This window comes from Diuraphis noxia, unplaced genomic scaffold (assembly GCF_037042655.1).
Source record: "Diuraphis noxia isolate RWA-SAM2 unplaced genomic scaffold, SU_Dnox_SAM2 contig0005, whole genome shotgun sequence".
Classification (NCBI taxonomy): Eukaryota; Metazoa; Arthropoda; class Insecta; order Hemiptera; family Aphididae; genus Diuraphis; species Diuraphis noxia.
In genome coordinates this window covers 38,940,026-38,958,802 of record NW_028301715.1, presented here as the reverse complement: position 1 = coordinate 38,958,802, position 18,777 = coordinate 38,940,026, and the positions used below count along the sequence as shown (strand labels likewise).

The 18,777-nt window shown below is 23.2% G+C and overlaps 1 protein-coding gene across 41 annotated transcripts in view; it reads right to left on the bottom strand.

The window, feature by feature from the left end:
* Window positions 1–18,777, bottom strand: part of LOC107162837 (uncharacterized) — a 154,858-nt gene that overhangs the window by 64,050 nt on the left and 72,031 nt on the right. Inside the window, exons 5-6 of one of the 41 annotated variants that reach the window (XM_089228853.1) lie at window positions 15,302–15,470; window positions 13,614–13,632 (exon numbers count right to left, since the gene is read on the bottom strand). The exons of 30 other annotated variants lie outside the window; for them this stretch is intronic. In XM_089228853.1, coding sequence (XP_089084979.1) covers window positions 13,629–13,632; window positions 15,302–15,470 — 173 coding nt within the window. In that variant the 3' untranslated portion in view covers window positions 13,614–13,628. Of the gene's footprint in view, window positions 1–863; window positions 1,067–2,565; window positions 2,811–5,687; window positions 5,894–6,485; window positions 6,776–7,019; window positions 9,486–10,020; window positions 10,227–13,321; window positions 13,633–15,240; window positions 15,471–15,764; window positions 16,265–18,574; window positions 18,772–18,777 lie in introns of those variants that run through there. 10 more of the 41 variants (XM_089228851.1, XM_015509914.2, XM_089228848.1 and 7 more) reach the window with 10 other exon arrangements.

Sequence of the window (18,777 nt, the reverse complement as noted above, 5' to 3'; positions counted from 1 at the left end):
ATTTTGACTTTTATAGTGTAATAATAAATTTATATCGTAGCATAAATATTATTTTTATTAAAATAGATTAGATTAACAAATATATAATTATAAAAAGTTTGATATCATTAATATTAGGAACAAATTTCTAATTCAAAAATTTTAAAATAAAAGCTTAATAATAAAGAAAATAAATTGTAATCCATTACATTGTGCTCTTAATTTTCTGTTTGTATTGCAAGATTTTTTTCCAAAAATGTAATTAAACTATATGCACTTTGTATTAATAGATACACAATTTAAGTAAACTTAATTGAATATATTATAACAATTTAGATATTAGATATTTAATATTAAATAATTTTCAAAATCAAATAAATACTTACCTTCATAACAAAAAAACTCAAAATAAAAATTTTGAAATAAAAACTTGATTCAAATAATTATCAATCATGTTCCTTTTATGTATTACCTTACTATGATAAATATACTAGATACTATACACATATAATATTACTTAATAATTATCAAGCTAATTAATTAAAATTATGTGGAAGATAAGATATATTTAAGAAATAAAATAATATTAAGAGGGGTTAAATACTAACAGGCAACAGTGCCTTATATCCAGTTAATTATCTATAAAACTGCCGAGTAGTATGTCATGCCTCTGTACACAAGTTGGCTGTGACAATGTTTTGAAACTTAGAACATAGTCATAGTATTATGTTGTTGCATTACTTGCATCAATATATTTGATGTTCCATGATGATGTAAAGATAGCCTATTAACACTTAATTATGCCTATTAATCTTTTGATGTGGCTTAGACCATTGTTGCACTCAGCCTTTCTAAATATGGTCAACTAATAAATAAATAGATTGTTTTTGCTTTTTTTTTCAAATAATAATAATTTTGTGAACCGATATTACATGACTTTTTAGATGTGATTTATGTTTGAACATTTTACTGCATATACTGCACTGAAACTTTGGTGCAACGCCACATTCATATCTTAAATGCGCGTTTAAAGTAGACTTGTGCTTATACTTACGTCCACATCTTAAACAATTTAATAAAGTACAATCTGAAATAATTTTATACGTTTTATAATAGATTAAAAAGATTAAATGTATTTAAAAAAAAAATTATTAATTAATGTAAGCCCAAGCAAAATTTATCCTCTACATATTAAAATACGTACCCTCCTTATCCTAATCAGGTGACCTTAACTTCAATATTTTGGTAATGGATAATTTTAACAGACTCAAATTATCTAAAACTTATAAATATTATAACAATAACATAATTAAAAATAATTTAAGACATTTGGTAAGTCTACATTTCTCCTCCACAACAAATATTTTTCTCTCAACAATGTTTTACATTAATTTATATTGTCTGAATAGTGCATACCATATTGTACAAGACATCAAAACAGAGGTTTTAACTGTATTCTTCACCGATTATTGAATCTACTATTGAAAGTTTTCATAGATATTATGCAATGTAAAGTGATAAATAAAGCTAACAACTTATTGTATTGAAAATAATACTAATATGCATTAACACCAAATATGTACAGAAAATATGGAATATCGGTCAATTAAAAAATATATTGGAAACAAATTCGTTTTCTGGATTATTTTGTATTGAATTTATTATTACTAATTAGAATTGTATTAAAATATTCTTAGTATAATATAGTTTAGTATAATTAATTATCACTGTTTTCTTTTTCATGAATATAACATAATTGTTAATAATAATACTAAATAAATTTAATACAAAATGTTCAATTTATTTATAATACAAATTTCTCAGGTAGATCCAAATAACCCAGAAAATGTGAATAATACATATTGGGTTAGATACATATTAATTAAAATATGTAATTAAAATTATAAATACGAAAAAATAAATATATACTTTAAGTAAATTATGTTGTTATTATGTATTTATTATAGGTTTGATTGCCAGTCATCATGAAATAAAAATATGCAAATTCAATAAAAGACTGAGCACTAAGGTTTAAATGTGTTATAAGTAAAACTGAATTTATTATTTAATTAAAATTAGGTATGTATAAGTTTTATTTAAAACAATGTATGGGATTAAAACATAAAGAAATATCTGGATGCTTGGATATCATTTTTGGACAATTATAAATAAAACAGTATGCAATAACTAGAATATTTGGCTAAAATATAACTTTTTTTTTATAATGTTTATATATGATAATATACTAAATTTTAATAAAATTTTAATATGAAACACAGGACATGACAAGGGAAAATAATATATTTATTATCATAAATAAAAAAACTACTATTTGTATAATTTTGAAAAAAGGAATTTAATTATAGAGGAACATAGAATTGATAGCATCCACCTTTTGATTTACAATTTTATTAACTAGTTGTCACATCCACATTCATTTTATGAACACTTAAAATATTTTTTTCAGTAAGTACATATTATGTTAAGTTAAATACATGAATCATATATTTAAAGAAAAAAATGACTAATATTAATGTATACTAAATTAATTAAAATCATGGATGTATTAATTTTATCGTTGCTATAATATTGTAACTGTAACTATCTGTATTTATTTATTATCAAAATCTTATGAATAGCAAGCATGTGACTTTTATGGTGAACTGGTTGCTTAAAGTTTCTACCACAAATGTTACATTGAAACTGAGGTTTAACCCCACACTCGTACTTCATATGTAGTTTTACAGCTCTTTTTGATTTATATTTACGACCACACATTTTTGGACAGTAGAATAAACAACCCAAGCCATCGGTTTCTAGCACCCAGCCATCTAAAGAATAAAATATTAAATATAAATTAGGTACTTGAGTTAAATTAAAAATCCAAGTACAATCTATAAACACGCATTAAAACTATAAATTATAAACTACCGTGGACTCTTATAAGGATATGAAATATTACAATTTACATAAATATATAAGGTACAAATCATGACTTATAAACTTCTCCTGGATGTAATACAAAACATAACAAGGGATACTGTTATTTTAATCAATAAACATAACTTAGCTTTTTCATTTATAAAATTGTATATGATATATAACAAAAAAAACCAATATATATTAAAATAAAACATAAAAAAATATTTATTTATGATTATAAAAAAATGAATTTTCCTCTAGATATTGAGCACTAATAGTGAAGCTGCTAAAGAACAAAAAAAAAATTCCATATTTTTATTTTTTTAATTAAATATCAGTTTATCAGGTTATCACTAAAGTAGTGATATAGTATATATACATAATGTTCATTCCAAATAATATGTATAAAAATATATCCATAGTGGTTTTACATGTTTTAAAACAAGAAATTAATAATGTTATAAAAACATATAGACAAAACCAATAATTGACTCATTCTTCTAACTTTGTATATAAATCATGAAATAATCATTACATTATCAACCTCTCATTAATTAAAATTAGATTCTCTCTGTCTTACAAACACATAGCTTACTGTAAAATAAAAACTTATTGGATTTTTAAAAATCTTAGATTTAAAAAGATAAAGTTTTAAAATTTCTAACTTAATATAAATTGCAAATTTTTGTGATTTTATCTTATTTTGTTAAAATAATAAATTTTAATGCTTATTAAAAAAAATTGTGATTATGTTTTTTTAAGTTTTTTAACTACAAATTGTAACAATATACATGGAGCCTTGTATTAAATTTTGAAGCTTTTTTACCACACAAATAAAATTTTATTGTCATTTATAAACAAAAAAAACTACAAAGATTGCAAATTTCAAATGTCTATAAATAACTTTAAAATATTTTGATGTGTGCATATATTTTCCAGAATAAACATTCAGTGAAAATTGCATGTGTCTATGGTGACTTGTTTTAGAGTTACATCAATATCTAAAATCGAGTTCCCAGTTTTTCCTTATTTTTTTTTTTTGTTTTTTCCAGTGATTTTGAAAATTTTTGGGTATTCCAAAATTTGACCTTCCCAACGCATCAACTAGATTCACATTCTAACCGGAAAAGTTACTGAAGTTGAAAATCTAACAACTTATTGTGTACACAGACCTCCCCCCCCCAAAAAAAAAAAAATTTTAAAGCGAGTTATGAGTATTTTAAGATACACAAACAATTTTAAATTTCAAAATACTCATAATTCGCTATAAAATTAAAATAAAATAAAAAGCCTATGAGAATCCCTCTATAATAATTTTACCTTTAATTTTTATAAAATGTAAACTCATTTTAAATTTTAAACGTGAACGGAGCTAAATGTGATCTGCTGAGCGTAAAATTTGCTATGCACTTGTAAGACGGTGACAACACATGTTAGGTTTATCTTTAAATATGATAAAACCAATCATCAAATATTTTAGTTTTTATTGGATAGGATGATTGCTGCACCATTTATTTTTTAGTAAGCCATATATGCCCAGTACCAGGAAAGTCTTATTATTACTGTTAGAGCTGAATTAGTATGACGTTTACTTTAGAAGCCTATGCAAGTAAAAATTGGATTTCTTTTGTGAATTGATGTGTCTGATATCATTCATCACTTCATTCACATTTTTTAAAAGTGCAGTCCAAATGTCTTTTATTACTAGTCCTGGTCATTTCAAGTAGTTTACCCATCACATCCAATGCCATCAATATTCTTTTTTTGAAAAACCATATTATTATGTCTATTTTTAATTAAAAGGTTTTAATATTCAATACACTTAACTTTTTCCAAAGTAATGTTCTGTGTTTGTAATTATAATAGGTAAATGTGTAGAACAGCCAATTTATCTTTAATCAATATTATCACATTAATGAAATTTAAGTATTATTATATATAATGTAAATATTGGTTATCAGTAGATTACAAATTCTATATTTAACACTTTATCTTAGATGGCCATTTGTCAGGCTACAACACAATTGAGCATAAAACATATTTTTTATGATTGAGCAAATTTGTTGGTGTATCAAAGGACATGGAAATATAAAAGAAAACCTACACGATTGAGCACAAAAAAATTCTGCAATGTTGTATTTATATTATACAAAAAATATTTATTGAAATGATTATAATAATTTAAAATGTGGTTAGGGTTAAAAGCCTCCAATAAAATAATTGCTAAATGGACATTTCACTTAATTTTTTTTTAATCAAATATAGATTATAGGTATTTTGTCCTTAATAATTCTTAATTTAAACGTTACTTATAATTATTTACTATTAACACATTGTACTGTTCATAGCGATAATAATGAACAAAAATATACATCTATAATTCATAAATCAGTAACATTGTGGATTAAGCTAGGCTCCACTCACAGTTTGTGACTAGTTTTAGTTTGCTATTACAATAATATTGGCGTAATAATACATGAAAAAAATAAACTGCAAAATGTTGACAATTTGAATGTAACAATGTCTCATAAAATGTCCTAAGCTTAATTGTATTGCTAAAAAAGGTATATGCTTAATCATGCTTTACTGATTTGTCAGTAAACTACACATTGGACTATTTCACTAAAAGACAAATAAATAAATCAAAAATATATACCTCATACCATATGCCAACAAGTGTCTAAAATTTGTTTCATAAGTACTACTCATAGTTGAGTGAAAATCAAAATTAATACATACAATTATATGTGTTTTATTGAATACAAATTTTAAGTTAGTGTTATATGTGACTCGCGATATTATTACAAAACAATTCCATGATCTCGAATCATATGAACTTTAAATGTACATTTATGCTTATAACTTTTATGACACACTTGACAGTGAAATTGTGGGTCTACTCCACATTCATATTTAAGATGAGTATACAACGCTGTTTTTGACTTATATTTTCGGCCACATTTGTTGGAACAGAAAAATACATCTTCACCATCTAAAATGCATTTATATATTTTGTAAGTTGATGAAGTAAGGCAATAAGTATGGATTTAATAAAAGTTCAACTAACTGTAGGATTACTATCTAGTACCTTATATTATACTTAATTTGAATGGTGTACATGTATACAAATATAAATAATTTAAAATAGATGCAAATAATGAAAATAAAATACAAAATAATATTGGGAAACAAGCATACACTGTTAAATTGTAATCAAAAGTATGTATTTTATTTATTTATTTTATTTTACAAGGACAATTTGTACATTTGAAATGGTTCATATAAAGTGCTCATGTTACTTTTAATGATCTAATTTTCATACCAATATAAAATTATGCTTATAAAAAAAATATTTATATTTAAAAGAAAAATTAAATAGTATACTAAAACAATTGTTTAAATCAAAATGTTTATATGTAGAAGGTATAACTAATGAAAAATAGTTATGCTATCTAATTGATCTATTTTATAGCATTTTACACACACATTAAATACTTTAAACATGATACCTTAAAATTCTTTATTTACATACCTATCTGATACTAATAATCAATACATAAAGGAATACATTATTATTTGAACAAATAATATAAATTATCTTAATTATGTGTTTTAGAATCTTTGTAAGAGTCAAACATAACTGGTGTATCTTCATCACAAACCATTTCTTTGTTAAATGCAATAAGTGATCTGTGTACATGTAGTATATGAGATTGGAATGACCATTTCCGTTTGAACGCTTTCAAACAATGCTTACATCGAAATTTAGGTTCTACACCACATTCGTCCTTTAAATGAGTATATATTCCTGGTTTTGTTTTATACGACCGTGTACAGCCAGCATTTGGACACTTATAAATAACCTTGGGAATATCTAAAATCAAAAATAATATATTTATATTTTAGTTAAAGAATATAAAGTTAAAAAAAAAAATATTTGTATGTATTATTATGAATATTCACAAATGCAATCATTACACTTTTTTGAAACACAAATTAAAAGCAAAGCTAACCTAAGCAGAAATAATTTTAAATATGTAACTTAATTAACTTAAAGGTAACACAGTTTTTAAAAACATTATGTATTTTAATTTTTTTTATACAAAATTTAACTAATATAACTAAAACAAATTTTTTTGATTATTTTTCCAATTTCACATAAACATTATAAATATCTAATTAAAATATACACTAAACAAGCACTAACATAAGAAGGTCCTGGGATTACAGTCAAAAAAAAAAAAAAAAATTCTATACAAAAACAGTTTTTGATTATTTATCTTTTAATTTTATTGGTTTGGCTGGTTTTTAAATCCTTCTACCATTAAATGTAATTTGTGTACACCCTTAACCAGATGTATATGGAAAGCATTAAATCGTTTAAGAACAGGAGTTGGACGATGCAAAACTACACTCAAGAAATGGAAAATATTAGGAGAAGACGACACAACCAACTGCAAATGTGGTGAAATACAGACAATGGGCCACCTACTACAATGCCCTCTAATAGGAACTACTTGTGATGAAAATGACCTATACCTGGCAAATGACAAAGCGGCAGCAGTCGGGGCTTTTTGAATGACCGAGATCTGAACGACACGAAAGAAGAAGAAGAACCGGATGTATGCTATTATTATTTTAATAAAATATTGTGTTGTACCAACAATTTTAAATTTTATTATATGTACCAATTGCATAGCCAGCATTGACTAGTTTTGGATATTAAAATAAGTTAGTTTTGTGAACAGCCCTTCTCCCACCAAAGTTTTATTTAAAAATTAAAATAAAACCCTCTATTAAATATTCCTGGCTACACGGCACCTGACTTGTACTAATATTAAGTGTTATTTGAAATAAAAAAAGTTTAAAACACCCATTTACAAATTCATGAAAATTGTAAATTTCTTACTATAAAATACTAAAATTGATTAATATAATTAACTGTAGGAATTATACATATTATATTTGTTAGGTTTAAGAAATTAAAATCAAATACAAAATTGACTACATGCTTATTTTTTTAATATAATAACACAATTATTATTGTTATAATATGGGTATCTTACAATAAATTGAATAATATACTTTATACAGTTTCACCACCTACAAATTTTTATAAAAATTATTGTATTTCAACCATTACACAGGACAACAATAAAATTAATAGTAAATACATTTTTAAATATTAAAAGCTGTATGGAAGTGTATAAAAAATATTCAGACTCAATTCAAACAAGTATTGAGATAGCAGGTACTGAAGAATGCTAATTTTTAATGCCTAAACCAATGGATTACTAGACATTTTAGGAGAAATTAAATACAGAAACAAAATTTTAGAAAATGTTCTCTTCGAGATTTCAAACTTTATAAGTGGATTATATACTTTGTAGCAGAAATTAATTAGAATAGAACTACTGAAGTACCTATCTGAAAGAAAATATTTGTTAAAATGAATTTAGATGAGGAATAAAAGTGCTTGTTGCCAATAATATCAATATACCTAGGAATTCATAGAGATACAAATATTCATGGAGTTGATATATCAATATGAAAAGTGTATTTTTAAGATGATAGAAATATTTGAAAATGAAAGTATTGCCAACTAAAGGGCTAGTTTGAGAATCAGATAATAGTATGTAGTTTTAAAATGCAAGAAAACTAATACAGGTTGGAACTTTTATAATAGCCCTTCATTTAGTAGTAAAAAAAGATACATAAGAAGATTTACATCATACATTATACATAGATTATCAATTTCCATTAAGTATACAAATAGTTATGTAAATTATAAAATTATAATTTAGTTATATATTGAAATGTGGAAGAAATAAAAATGGGAGGGTAAATACATAAAGTATACATAGTAAAAACTTAGTAGGAGTACAATAAAACATACAACCTCATATATGACATATTTTATTCGCTAACTATTTGCTTTGGATTGAAAGATAAGGCAAATAAACTTTTTGTTTTACTTAACTATTATAATTGTTCAATAAAATAGTCTAATTTTAATTATAAAATTAAATATTTAAAAGGGAAATAATTATTATATTGTTATAATTTAAAATAAAACATAAAAAAAAAAAATTATGATAATAAATGCTATTTTTTTAACATAGACTACTCATTTATTTAATATTTTTTCAGCCATTTTACATTGAGCAATTATCTAAGAATTTTGATGAATCCATCAGTAAAACTTTATTTACACAAATCACTAATATCTACAAATCTAAAATCGTTATAAATTAGATACATACAGTTTAAATTATTATGGTTAAACAATTATTTGTGTTGTAGAAGAAAAATAAATCTAAGTTAGATAGAAGTTGTGGACAAAGTAGTTTAAAAATAAATATTAAATTAATTGAGTATAGTTTTTTGATGTGCATTAATCATATGCGTCTTATAAGTGAACTGTTGTTTAAAGCTCTTATTACATATAACACAATGAAATTGAGGTTCAAGTCCACATTCATATTTTAGATGAGCCCCTAACGATCGCTGCATTTTAAATTTTCGACCGCACTTTTCATTTGGACATTGGTGAATATTTGCTTTAGTCACAATTTGTATTATATCTATATAGAAACCAGAAAAATAAATACATTATTTCATACTTTGATTTGAAATTATTTTCTTCATGTATGGTCAGAAAAGTAAGCAAAAGCAATTTATTAAAACATTTTAAATTAATAGTGTATTTCAAGAAATCAAGTTAAATAATATAATAAAACTAAAAATTATATTTTATTTGTAGGATACTACAAGTATCTAAAAAGAAATGGAACTAATAATAACATGTTAAGCAATTTGACATTGTTTGCAATATACTAATGGATAAAAATATAAAATACATCAGTATATAGACATAATTGATATGCTATTGTGCTTAAGATTCTGTTTTAAAAGAAATAATACAAATACACAATCATTCATTATTTCGTAAAAATATATACTATACATAAAAAGAATTACATTTATACTTTATTTAATCTATAAATAAAAATGAATGAAGTAATATTATAATTTAGATTATAAACACAAACTAAATTTTTTAAATGTCAAACTGCCAAACTATTAATGGCATGATGTGTTAAAATATAGTTAGCAGTTACTACATTATTTTATTTAAACAAGTTGTTTATGTTTAGATATCATATGACATTTATAACTTCCTGGTTGTTTAAACGATTTCATACATAATGTACACCTAAACATTGGTTTTACACCACATTCGTATTTCTGATGAGTATACAGTGCATTTCTTGATTTGTACACTTTGTTGCAGTTACTTTTTGTGCATGAAAAACACAAAGCACCTGAAAATATAAAATAATGTACTACCAATTAACTAAATTATCATAGAGAACATTAAGTTATATTTTTTTATCTCAGAATATCAATAAATAATACAATTTTATATTAAAACAAAAACATAATTTTAACTACAAAATTGATATATCAAAAAAAAGTGTAAAGTAATAACACTACAGTAAAATAACTAAAATAATTTATCATAAAATTACTATAAGAGAATAACAATTTTATATTTTTTTAATAGCTTAATAATTATCATGTGAACATTTCAATTTATATTTTATGGTATATCTCGATTAAAGATTAACACGTCAATAATATAATCACATAAACTAAAGGTAACCAGAAAAAAACATAAACATATGCAATTTGAATGGATTCGTTTTTCACAACTTCCAAATTAGAAAAATATAAAACCATAATGGCCAATCCATGATTGCTAAACACATTATGCATACATACTCAACTCACAATTATTATTTTCATTTTCATTAACTACTTCATTTTTAAGAGGATGTTACACACCCATTTGTTGTCTTACAAGTGTATAACATAGCAAATTTACGCTCAAAAGATCACATTTAGCTACATTTGTTTAAAAATTAAGAGTGAATCAACTAATCATGAAACTTGATTTTAAGAACATTATCTGTCTTTGTATGTGAGTTTTTGCGATAATTCAATTTTGTAGCAAATTATGCATCATAAAAAAGCATAAATTAAAAATGCTCATAACTCACTTTAAAACTTAAAAAGCTACCGTCAAAACCTACATATAAATACAGGTAATATTCTTAACATCAAGATTCATAATAGGTCAATTTATTCTAATTTTTAAACAAAAGAGTCAAATGTAATCTGCTAAGCGTAAATTTGCTATGTTACGCACTTGTAAGATGGAGACAACAATTATGTGTGTAGCATCCTGTTAATATGAATTTCTGTTATAATCAATGGTAATTGATTAATATCCAACTTTAATGTTATGTTAAAAGTTTCTCTTTATTCTATAAGCTATTCTTCAATTACTTTTTATACTACAGACCCATCACCAAATACATACAAAATAAGCTATTTGGCCATTATCATGTTATCCAAATGAAACTTTTCTTTTGAAGAAATCATCTTATGAACCAATTTGCAAGTTCCACCAATCACACAAAATAGAAATAAAAAACTGGCTACTATTTTTATCATACAATTATAAATAGCTAACAATAAATACTACATACATTTATTATTACTAGCTAGTATTCTACATATTTATCCTCATTGAGTTAAGCTTCTCAAATTAATTTGGTACCTGAAGACGTAGTATCAAACTTAGCCAAAACATTTTTGTACGATTAATTAAAATTTAGTTTATAAGTTGTTGATCAACTACAAAAACCCATGAAAAAATTCTTTAACTATTTTGGATTTGTTTACCATAGATCTCTTCTTAACATAAATTATTAATATTCTCAAACTTAACGTCTAATATGGCTACTTATACTTGTGTTTGATAACCTCGTTAACTTATATGTTCAACAAGACATATGGTAGCTCTGAGCCTCATCAAATTATCAAAAATTGTTATCAATATGCTATGAGTTAAACGTACCGGCCAGAATCACAAACATTTCATTGGTTTATTAGTATAAATAAATATTATATACATAACTATTTCAGGAAAAATGCAAAAAAGTCAATTTTCCAACTGGAATCAAAATCGCAACATTGTTATTATGATATTGACTATTATGCATCTATTGTGCCATAATGGCTGACCATGATTTGTGTTTTTTTCATATCCTCTATAAGGAAGTTTAGCTTTAAAAATATAAAAGCTTTCTATTCTTACTAATTAAATATAATTTCTATATATCATATTAACATTTGAAATAGAATTATAAATATAAAAAATTTTTAAATATAAATGTGCATGGAAAATTGCTCAAACATGTTTTAAAAAAAATATTTTAAAATGTTGTAATAGTAAATTATGATTATGGAGTTACTTTATATAAAATTAGTTTAAACAATCAACAATAAACAATGAATAACGTGTATATAAAACAATTGATATACCTTATTAAGATAACAATCAATTAGGTAAGTAAAATAATATTTTATCCTGATTTAACAAATTAATAAAATATTTCAACTGAATAATAACAATAATAACAATATCAATAACAATGATATATTCTAATTTTTATAATGAGTCAAAATTATAACAATAACAAAATAGTTATACCATAACATTCAAGCACAACATTGGACAAATAAATGAAAAATTAAACAGTTAAACATGTAAACTTTGTGATCATCAAAAATTATAAAAAAAAAACTATAACAGAATAATTTTTTTGAAAAAAAAAACAATATAACAAATTCATTATCAATTACTAAACAATATTCATGTATTTTTTTTAAATTAAATTAATTAATTACAATAATAGAAAATAATAATAGAAAATAATAATAAAAAATATATCAATGGATTCTAAAATATAATATGCAAGTTTTCTAAAATTCATCAAAAATAGGTATAAGTTATAACATAACAATCAAAATTCTATAAAGAAATTAAGTAGTGAAATTATTAAAGCCTTGACAAGAATATATAATAAACTTTGTGTTGTAATGTAATATAATAAATAATATAAATTATTGTTTCTGAATTTCTATTTAATTAAATTTTATAGACAATTTTTAATGATTTTAATATTTTGTAATTGCATATGTTTCTGGTATATTTACTGAACACTAAATTTTAACGTAATTAATAAAAACACACATTTTTTCACCTTTCTACATTATCACACACCATAATTAATAATTCAAATTTTTTTTTAATTAAGTTTATAGCCAACGGAATATTTTTAGTTTATGTAATTAAAATCAATTTATATTTCAACATTTTTAATATTAATTTTAATATGCTAAGTTATTAATAATGATAAAATTAATAATTTGAGCTTTCTCAAAAAATAAAATTTCCACATTTGTATAAAAAAACACTTTTGGGTTGGTTTACTATGGAATTTTTGATGCGTTAATGCATATTCTAGAACTTATAAATCCTATTTATTATAACAAAATTTAAAATCATTTGTATGAATAAGGATTATTGGGAATCAGTGTTGTAAAACCATAAAGGATTGCAATTATCATCTTCAACCTCCTTTTTCACAGAACCTGGCAAGTGGACAAGCATGTGTCTTCGCATATTACTATGACGAGCAAAGCTTTTTCCGCAATAATTGCATTTGAACTGCGGATCGATGCCACATTCATATTTGAGATGATTGTACAAACCACTTTTACTTTTATAGTGGCTACCACAATTCTTTGGACATGTAATCCTCCCATCAGAGCCTGTTTCTTTCAACTGTTTGTTAACCATTTGCCATCGGAGACTACCTGAGAACACGATAACAAAAAGGGACACCTGTGATGTGAGCAATCAAAAAAAAAATTACATGGACGGTACTCAAGCACCTATTATTAAAATACACTATAGATATTTTGTTAAACTGCAGAATATATTGGTTTGTTATTGATGTTAGTTACAAGCATAGCACTGCTGTTGAAGATAACGATCAAAGAGTCTAAATTAGTAAAATAATCTTTAATTTGATTGTGTCTATGATAATCATATAAATATAAGATAAGTTGTTTGAGATACAAAGTATGAATAAAACATAATATAAAATATTAACATTAAATATTATTTTAAAGCATATTGATCATTAATTTAAATCATAAAAAGTCTACAAAATTTTATAATTCTAATATTTTTATTAGAAACTTTACTCTTGATTCTTTTATAATCTAACATTGCACTGATACTATTATTCCTGCCTTGAATAACATTCAAATACAAGTTAATAGAAAAGTATAATTTCTAATAATTTTACAAAATAAAAAATTCTATGTACCTTATCATATTATATTGACATATAGTTATGTAACTATTTTAATTTCATGTACATAAGAATATAAAAAAATTCATTATTGTAGTATTATAGATATATACAGTATGATCTTGAAAATAAAAATGAAAACCAACTACTAATTGAAAAATACCCACTAATTTATTTATATAAACAGGGATATTTTACACAATTACAGAAATAAATCAAACATCATTAATGGGTTTTTCACTATAATCATTTTTAAATCATAATGGTTTTTAAAGTTTAACTATTTAATTCTTTTGGTTTAAGAAATAAGAGGATATGAATGAATAACTTTCATAAGGCTCCTAGTTTTGATAAGATGCTTAGGGTTATAGTTTGTTATACACATTATACTGGATTTAAAATTAAGATGTTAACACATACAAAATTTGTCTATGAACACATTTATATGGGCAATATTTCTAATACAATGTACAAACTAGTATAATTGTTACATTCAACATTAAAATATGATAATGTGATGATATCACTTTCAATCATATAAAAAATATTTATTTTTCATTAATTTAGTATATTATTTACCATATATTTTATATTAACAATAATAGTATTCATACTTTACATGTAAAAGTATTTTTAAATAATAAAAAATATGTTTTCCTTTTTTTCAATTAATAATTTTTCCTAATTATTATCCATGTATAATAATAACTTATTTAATTTAATTTTTAAATTTTAAATAAGCATCAATACATGACTGAATAAATTCAATATATAAAACCACAGTGAATCAATGTAACTTAAACATTTTTAATGTAAAAACATTTTATATCATATTTCAACAAATTCTACACAGAAAAATTGTATCACCAAACATGTATTTTTCTGAATACCAATAAAATACACTTTATATTATTGAAAAACATAAACAATTTTAACTTTCTCATGAAATCTTAACACTTAATTGACAATTTGGATCAATGAAAAAAACAAATAGGTCTATACCACCCTTCTTAAATTCCAATAAAATATTTCCAAAGAAATTTAAATGCTAACATTGCATTTTTATATTAGATACATGTTTTATATTTTGTTTTGTATCCATTGGTTTTTATTTTTTTAATTACTTATCAGTCGAATTCAAAGAAAGGCTATAATTATGAACTAACACTTCATGTCGCCTGCAATTACTTTTGATTGAAAACTTTCTTGAACACATAGCACAAGAGAATTGAGGTTCTTTTCCACACTCAAATCTTACATGTGATCGTAAACTCGCCATATGTTTATACCGCTTGCCACAAATCGTACAAAAATATGGATTATGAAGACAATTAACTGTAAACAAAAACTACAAGTCACAAACAAAACACCAAGAACTAAATGTTGTTCATTACCAGAAACTATCTACATCCAAAACATGACAATACTAATAAATAAATTCACACAATTTAATTAAATCCTACAGTGTGTCATATGTGACTACTACAGTAAATTTAACTTGCATTAATTCAACTGTTAAGTGATTAATGTCAAACATCAGTTAAAAAATTACAAAACTAAAAATAAGAGTATAATAACCAAAAATGCCCTTAGATGGCAATGTAAATATTATAAATAAAAATAGATAAATAAATAGTATAAATCATATTATATTGTGCGTCTTATAATCAAAATTATATGAACATTTTATACTATTAAAATAACATAATAATTAAACTTTGCAAAAGTAAAAAACAAACATAAGAATAAATAAAAAAAAAAATTTTTAAAAATATTTCAATTACATATCCAACACAATAACCCAAAAATGTCCCAATAATAAACTAAAAATGATCAACAAATAATATATAATTTTGGTATAAGCTTTTTAACAATCATAAATTTATGTTTTGATAATAATTACAATGTAATACTAAAATCAGAGCTGAGATGTCTTGCAACCATATGTGATTGTAAATGGACCTTTTGATAAAACCTTTTCAAACATATGTAACAAAAAAATTGTCTAGTTTTTTGACACTCATATCTTAAATGTCTGTACAATCCTGGCTTGTATTTATATCTTTTACCACAATTATCTCGAGGGCATTTAAAAAATCCATCATGACTCATGACAGCAAATTTGGCCTCTGAAAAACATTAATTTAGTTAATAGATAAGACTGTAATATAATAATAATGAAAATACAGGCATTTACTCATATAAATTAAATATATAAACTTGTACCTGTTCCGCCACCAAAAAAATTTAAAATACAAGTGTTAAAACAAAATGATGTACAATCATAATAAATATAATTTCTCCACAATAAAATATCAAAATAAAATGTTTATAATTAAAACAAATCTAATCACACATTTGTGAAGAAGTTCAATAAACTATATTTTTGAATGGAAATTTGATAAACATTTAACTTAGCATTCATTGATGTGTTCAAGTTTCTAATAATATACTACTATGCACTGATCAAAACAAAAAGATTCCATGGTGTTTTTTTTCATTATTATAACAAATAATATTCAAATTAATTTTTTTAATTAACTGCATACTATGCTATATTCTTAATGTATATAATTTTATATTATATTTTTCTAAAACAGCTTATATTATTTATATGTGTAGAATTAAAATGATAATTTACATTTTCTTTAAAATTAATTTGTGTATTATAAGTAATTTGGAGATTGCTTAATTTTGAATGAATGAAAAAATGAATTCATATTTTTATATATTTGTTGAATTATTAATTTTCAATCAAAATGTCACTTTTATATTTTAAGTCAATTTTAACTAATTTAAATTTGTTAGTTTATCATTGTATTTCTAATAATATTGGTTTTGATAAAACTATATTGTCAAAAATTATTAGATTTGGAGTCTCAATATTTAAAGAAATAGTATATTAAAAGTTATTAGTTCCTTACTTTAGTTTGTTACTTTTGATAACAATTTTAAAATCTAATCATATTGTATAAAATTTTTATTTCATCTTTCGCATTGCCAATTTTTTCTTCACAAATATACAGTAGATAGTTATCATTAATTATGTTTTGGTATATTAATATTAATATTACTGATGTGTTAGGATATATTAAAGCAGTATGTTTTAAAAGCAGGTGCACTATTTGGATGGCAAGGCATACAAATTAATTTTTCCACTTCATGAGACAAGCTTTAATTTTTAAGCTAAAATATATCCAACACTTTCTCGTGCTTATTTCGACAATCATTAAATTCTATTACAAAAATTCGTAGCTAAATTATGATATTTAAAAATATTTATATTGAACATTTCAATACTATAATATGATAATACAGTATTTCTGAAGGTAATATTAGAATTTCTTCAATTTTATGTGTTATCAGTGATCTGCAAAAATAAATTTATTTAGAAATCTTCAAAAATAAATAATAGTAGTTCTCCTGACAATAATTTATGATATACAATAGTTTTGATTATTATTTTCAAATAATATTTATATTTATATTTTTTGATTTTTTATGATTCTTAACTAGTAACCAAGTTTTCACTATATATCTTATTATTAATAATATACTATTATTTACTTTAAAATATCAGTCACAATGCAAAAATAACACACAATATATTATAAATTGACTAATTTCCCTTCCTTTTTGATATCCAGAAAAGTATTAAGAATATCTTCTCAGTATTCAATTATAAATTATAATTATTTATGTATATCAGCCAGTTTATCACCAATAAATAGTAATAATTTAAAAATATTTTTTTGCTGTAAATTGTATAAATTTTAATGGTTTTTGACTCATTATAAGACATACACACAATATATGATTTCAACAAAAATCTAATCTATCGGAATTCAAATTTTTTTTTGACAGTTTAAATTAAATAAGCACACAATTACTAAATTAGGTGCCCAAATATGGTGGGTAAAATGTTTAGGCCTAATTAAAAACAAAAACCAATCTTTAAGCATTTATTCACAGAATAAATCAATACAAAATATAAATATTATTTCTAGGACCCTATAAAAGAAATGTATGTTTATATCATATTTGTATTATATTTTTTTATTATAAAATTCTACAATGTTTATAAACCGTTCAATAATGTTGCTAAATATTTTTTAAACAAAAAGTAATTTCTTATTTGTTGAAGATCAATCATATAAAGATAAATTTACTGGAAATAAATTGACCAGAATACATATACTTATTGTACATTTGTACATAATATACCATAATAATAGTAAGTACTATAATATTTATCATTTTATTTATATAGATTCCTGATTTTTTATTTATAAAATGTAATAGACCTTAATTTTGTGTCACAAAACTTTTTGCAAAAAAAAATATTGGTTATATTTATTTATTTATATCATATTTTGTATAACCATGAGTACAAAATGATAAAATACCAAAACTAGCCCTAAAAAACGATAATATTTTTTGGAGATCAAAACATTTTAACAAGATAACTTGTGAATATTTATCATGTGAGATTTCATATTTTCTTTTCGTTTAAATGGCCGTCCACACATGGCACACTGGAATTTGGAATCAACACCACATTCATATGTCATATGCCTCACTAGCCCTCTGTGATACGTATACATACGGCCACATGTTAGACATTGATGTCTTTTTTCTGAAA